The sequence below is a fragment of the Lipotes vexillifer genome, unplaced genomic scaffold (assembly GCF_000442215.2).
Source record: "Lipotes vexillifer unplaced genomic scaffold, Lipotes_vexillifer_v1.1 scaffold213, whole genome shotgun sequence".
NCBI lineage: Eukaryota > Metazoa > Chordata > Mammalia > Artiodactyla > Lipotidae > Lipotes > Lipotes vexillifer.
In genome coordinates this window covers 6,309,770-6,315,194 of record NW_006780610.1, presented here as the reverse complement: position 1 = coordinate 6,315,194, position 5,425 = coordinate 6,309,770, and the positions used below count along the sequence as shown (strand labels likewise).

General features: G+C 55.8%; 1 protein-coding gene across 1 annotated transcript in view; it reads right to left on the bottom strand.

The window, feature by feature from the left end:
- Positions 1-3,654, bottom strand: part of DLGAP3 (DLG associated protein 3) — a 36,703-nt gene extending 33,049 nt beyond the window's left edge. Inside the window, exon 1 of the mRNA XM_007453848.1 lies at positions 2,557-3,654. Coding sequence (XP_007453910.1) covers positions 2,557-3,654 — 1,098 coding nt within the window. The remainder of the gene's footprint in view (positions 1-2,556) is intronic.
- Between the last annotated feature and the right edge of the window lie 1,771 nt (positions 3,655-5,425).

The window sequence follows — 5,425 nt, the reverse complement described above, 5'->3', positions numbered from 1 at the left end:
AAAGAGTCAGTAAAGAGACAGTCTTTAAATGTGGGGAGGAAGGGGGGACAGCTCATGGACAGAGGGGATCCCAGAGAGATGGGCTCAAGCCCTGTGGAGGCATCATCCTGGGATGGGTGGTCCTGGCTTCTCCTCTGAGCCAAGAAGGAAGGGTATGAGGGTGGCTGGGGATCTTGATGAGTCCACAGGTGCACTGACAGGAAGGTGAGGGAGTCTGGGATGGTTGGCCTACACTGTGAAGAATGAGGTGTAATGAAGGCATGCGGGAGGGGCCCAGGGCAGGTAGCGAAGATTTAAAACACCTGTTGAAAAGAACAGGTTAAATGGGGTGGGGGTCAGGCTTCAGGGAGAGCATAGGGCTCGGGAGAGGAATAGAGACTCTGGGGTGGGACTAAATGAGGGGTCAGAGATCAGTGTAAGAACAGGGATGGGATGGGGCCCCATGAAGGAGCCCTCAGCGGGTGAGGCGGACAGGGCTCGGTGTGGGGCTCGGCTCAATCAGCAGATGGGAACGCAGGGAAGAGACGAGGCTCCATAAAGGAACAAGGGCTCTGAGTGAAAAGAGGGAGTCTGGAAGAAGTCTGAGAGAGAGCTGGCATCCAGTAGGGGAACAAGGTCTCAACAAAAGGACTGGGGATCCAACAAAGACACCTGGTCTGATGTGGCCAGCTTCCCCTGCTTTTGTGCCAGGGGGGCACCAGTCTGTCTAGAGTCCCTGCAGCCCCTTGTTCTCCCCCAAACAGGCTCAGAATTTCCAGTCCTAAGATTCCCTGGAACCCCAGCCCCTGATCGATCCTTCCCCTTCCCCATACTCTACAGAAAGGAGCCACAGAGGCAGAGGGAGGCAGATGGGACAGCCAGGCACGCTCTGCACACTGCAGGGTTCCCACTCCATAGCCACTGCGGAGCTGCTGGCTCCTCTGCAGGACACTGTGAGTTGCATGTTAAAAAGGAAGCCCCCAGGGAGGTGAGGGCAGCCCTGGAGAAGCATTAGGGAGCAGCGGAGTGGTGGCAAGGTTCCAGGGATGGGAGAGGAAGGGGTGGTGTTCTCCCCGCGGCCCTTTCTGCTGGACCCTTCAATCCCCAGCTTAGAGAACCTCTCTCCCAGGGAGGGCGCAATCCAAGGCCAACCCGGAAGTCCTGAATCCTAGAAGTCTCCAACCTCCCCTTCTGTCTCCCACCCCTTCCTGCTTCCACTGTGGCCCTATCTGTTCCCTTGAGCTTTTGTGAGTTCCCTACCCAGGAGAGCCCTAACATGTGAACAACTTACCAAAAAGGCCAGTGACACCCAAAGACACATGCAAGCTCAACTCTCCACACCTTTGGACGTGCTGTAGTCTCTTCCCGGAGCACCCTTAATCCGGGAACTTCTGCACTCAACTAACTCCAAATTCTCCACTGAGATTCTGCTCAGGGCCACCATCACCCAGGTGGATGAGGTGCCTCCTCTGGGCTCCCAAGGCTCCCAAGGCTCTCTCCTCGCACAGCCTCATCACAGTGCATGCTACCTGATGCCTTGTCTATCCCACCTTTAAATGGTGAGCTCCTCCCAAGCAGCGTCGGTGTCTTCATCTTTGTATCCACAGCACCCAGGAAATGCTCACTGAATGAATGGATGTAGATGAACTATGCGGAACGTGGGTTTGGGGGATAACCCTAAGTCTACTGGACTTCTAGAACTTGTCTAGACTTTTCCTCCTAAAACTACAGTAGGGCTCAAGAAAGCCTGTCAGGGGATATGAGAGGGGAGCGTAAGGCAGAGAAGAGGGAGGTCGATGGCAAGGAGAGCCCCCGACCCCATCTCAATAGGAAGACGGAGAGGGGACAGTGAGAGATGGATGAAGGCTCCATAAGAAGAAGGCGTCAGAGCTCTTAGCCTCAACTGCAGACACCATAGAGTTGGTAGAAAAGGACAGGGCCAGTGTGCCCTGGCCTGCTGCTGTGTCTGGAGCTCAGACCTGTGTGAAGCCCAGCCTGGGGAAACCCGTAAGACAGGCTCCCGGGCACTTCCACAGCCTCACGGGTGTCCTACTGCAGGTTCCCCAGAACGACAAACACCAGCAGAGGCACATTCTGGAAATAACTGACCTTCACGTTCAAACAGTATCTGGACCACCCAGGTTTGGGCAGAAAAGAGGTCTGGAGAAGGCCTAGGGGCAAGAGGACTGCTTTCCAACGGCTGACCTCCAATCTTGGGGAAGCTACAGGCAGGCAGCACCACACTGTCCTGTTCACTGCCTACTCTCAACCTCATTCTGCCTCCAGCCTCACAAGGCAGAGGCCAGCACAGCTTGTCCAAAACCTCAGGTAAAGGAAAAGTCTTCCTGGCACTGACATACAATATCAAAATAGAAGGGCCCCTTCACTGCACAAACAGGGAAACTGAGGTCCCAAAAGGGGCTCAAGGCAATACAGTGAGGCAGGGAAGAGCCTCCCTGACTCCAGACCCTCCATCCTGGGAATAGCTGGCTCCCACCCAACCCTTTCCACAGCTCCCTGGGTGACAACATTGATGAGGGCTGAGGACCCTGTTCCCCACCCCCACCAAAGCCTCACCTGCAGATAGTGATAAGTCCTGGCTTTGGCCTTGGCCTCCGGACCCAGGAGCCCCTTGCCTGGCCCGGCCCCTGGGTATCCATCCCGGCCCTGGCTGACCATCATGGTATGCCAGGCACTTCGCTTGACCGATTGTCCATCCAGTGACATGGACATGCCAGTGCAGGCAAGACAGCGGCCTTCCGACCCGCCCGAGCGCCCCTTGAAGCTCAAGTCCCGGTAGGACCCATCTGGAGCCTCCAGGCAGAAGGGACCACCAGGCTCCCCAGGGGGCCGCGCACCGGCCAGGAAGCCGCTGTCACTGTCCAAGTTGTCGTCGGAGCTCCACCAGCCCGTGGCCTTGGCCTGGTGCCGTCCATCCCCCTTGCGGTCCTTGCTCTTGCTCCTCTTGCCATGCCGGGACTGGTGGTGGTGGTGGTGGTGGTGATGGTGGTGGTGGGAGGTGTGGAGGCCTCCAGAGCCCGGGCCAGGGTAGCTGTCTCCGCCGGAGCCACCTCTGCCCTCAGCCTTGGGCCCATTATAGTCCCGCTTCCCTGGCGCCTCCAGAGAGTGGGACTTGGCAAACAGCTTCTGCACAGAGTGAACCAGGTGCCGGATGCGGCTGGGGCTCTCGCTGCGGGCCTCCGGCGTAGTGCCAGACCCTGGCCCGGGCCCGGCCCCTGCTGGACCTCGCTGGTATGGCAGCGTGTGGAAGCCATCTTGTTGAACGGGCAACTGCTTTTCAAACTGGTCCAGAAGTGTGGGAGGCAGGCGGGGGGCACCCTTGCCCTGTGGGTGGCCCACACAGTCTTCACAGGTGTCGAAGGGGCCCTGGCCAGGGTACATCCTGGGGAAGGTGCTGCTACCCCCCCCAACCCCGGCCCCTCCCGGCCCTCCCTCGGGGCCTGTCGATGGCCCCTCACTCAGGCTCAGGGGCCCTTCAGGAGAAAGGTGTCCCAGGCCAGCTCTTGGGGCACAGAAGCGGGGCTCGGTGGAGAAGGCCTCCCCGGAGCCCAGCAGGTATGGAGCCCTGGCAGCGGGGCCCACGTCCATATGCTGCTGGTCGGCAAAGCGGGCTGGGCGGGGATGGCTGCCTCGGTCGCCATGATAACCCCTCATGGCCTCAGCAAGGGCTCTTCATAGTGCTGGGGGCCAGGCCCCAGGAACCTCCTGGGAAAACAGGGAGCAGTGGGATTAGGATTGAACAACAGGCCACATCACCTGAAACTCTCTTTTATTAGGTATTCTTATATCCCTTTAGGTAGTGCATTCCAATTTAGTGTGATTGATTCTACTATCTTTCCACAAATGGGCTTAAAAGCCTTAAAACAGTCATCCTAGACAAAGATGCTCACAAGGGCACAAAATAACGTCATCATTCATCAAATGCTGCAAATATGATAAATACTTATTCACAAGAGGAAATGCCCTCAACCAAATGGGTTTTTAAAAATCCTTAGGTAAACCAAAATAAAAAGATACCAATACAGACATAAAAACAATAGTCAAACATACTAGCCATTAGGTGAACTAGCTTTTAACAAGCTGACATGAGGCAAATTGATCCAGCACCACACCTGTGTCCCAACCCTACCCAATTCCACTGCTATGAAGAGTCAGGCCTCTGGGTCACAGCTCCCAGAAGCAATAACCAAAGAGAACACTGGACCCAAATCTACGTATCTATCACGATTCTGCAGGAAAACCCCTCCGCTTCCTTCCACACCCAGCTCCTTCTATCTGGCTGTAGGCTTATTCTCCTTCCCCCCCACCCAGGACTGAGACAGGAAGGGATAACCTGAGATGGCTCCGCCTTCCTCTTCTGGGTTCCAAATATCCCCTGATGAAATTTCCCCTTTCGCCTTTTCCCACCACCCCCATTCCAATGGAGGGGAGTCATGAAGGGAGGAGAGACATACAGAGGAGGAATGCTGGCTCTTCGAGCAGCATCTGAATCCTAAACTGGGGTTAGAACCCAGGAGTTCCTCCTCCCAGGAACAGTGGGCTGGCAGGGCAGGGGGTGATGGAGAGAAAGCATTGGAACCCGTGCTCCTGGCCCCCATCCCAGGCTTGCCAAGACTACAGGACAGAGAGGTCAGCTCTCAGCAAGTACTGCCTCCAATCAGGACTCCAGAGCTGCCAGGACAGGAGCTACGGCAGGAGGGGGTGCCAGCAGGAGGGACAGGGACTGAGGAGCTGGCAGACGGCGCCCTCTCTCATCCCAGACCAGGCTTCTGGGCCATCTGCTGACTATGAGGTGATGACAGCCTCAAAGACTCCAGACAGCAGCACCTCCAAGGCTCTTCCTCCTTTCCTCCCCTCCACTGCCTCCCCATACCCACCATGGGGATGGCTTCTTCCAAATCCTGCTCACAGCTCATCTCTGAGCACTTGCTATGTACCAGGTACTGTGCATACCTAATATTCTCTAATCCCACTGAAATCCTATGTGTAGACATTATCCACACTTACCCATGAGAAAATTGAGCTCAAAATGGTAAGGTCACAAAGCCAGTAAATGGGTGAGTCACTTTGAATCAAGATTCAAACCCAGGTTACTCTGATTTAAGAAGCCCATCTCCAAAACTAAAAAAAGAACCCCATCTCCCAGAGTCTCCTACTACTCACCATCTAGGCTGTCCCATCCTTGGTGTCAGGATTCCCACCGCCAGGCAGAATCCTAACTTCAGAAGGCTCAGGACCACTGGCTCCTGACCGAAAAGAAAAGGGTGGTAAGCAAAGAGGAAAAGAGATTCTCCTGGAGTCCTCAGAGGACCAGTCTCAGGCCTTGACAGTTTCCCTGCCCAACCCCCCAAACCAGGACTGATTGGATCCCCCATGATGCAGAGCCTTTGGACCCCCAGAGAAATGAAGTTGGCTTCATTATGCA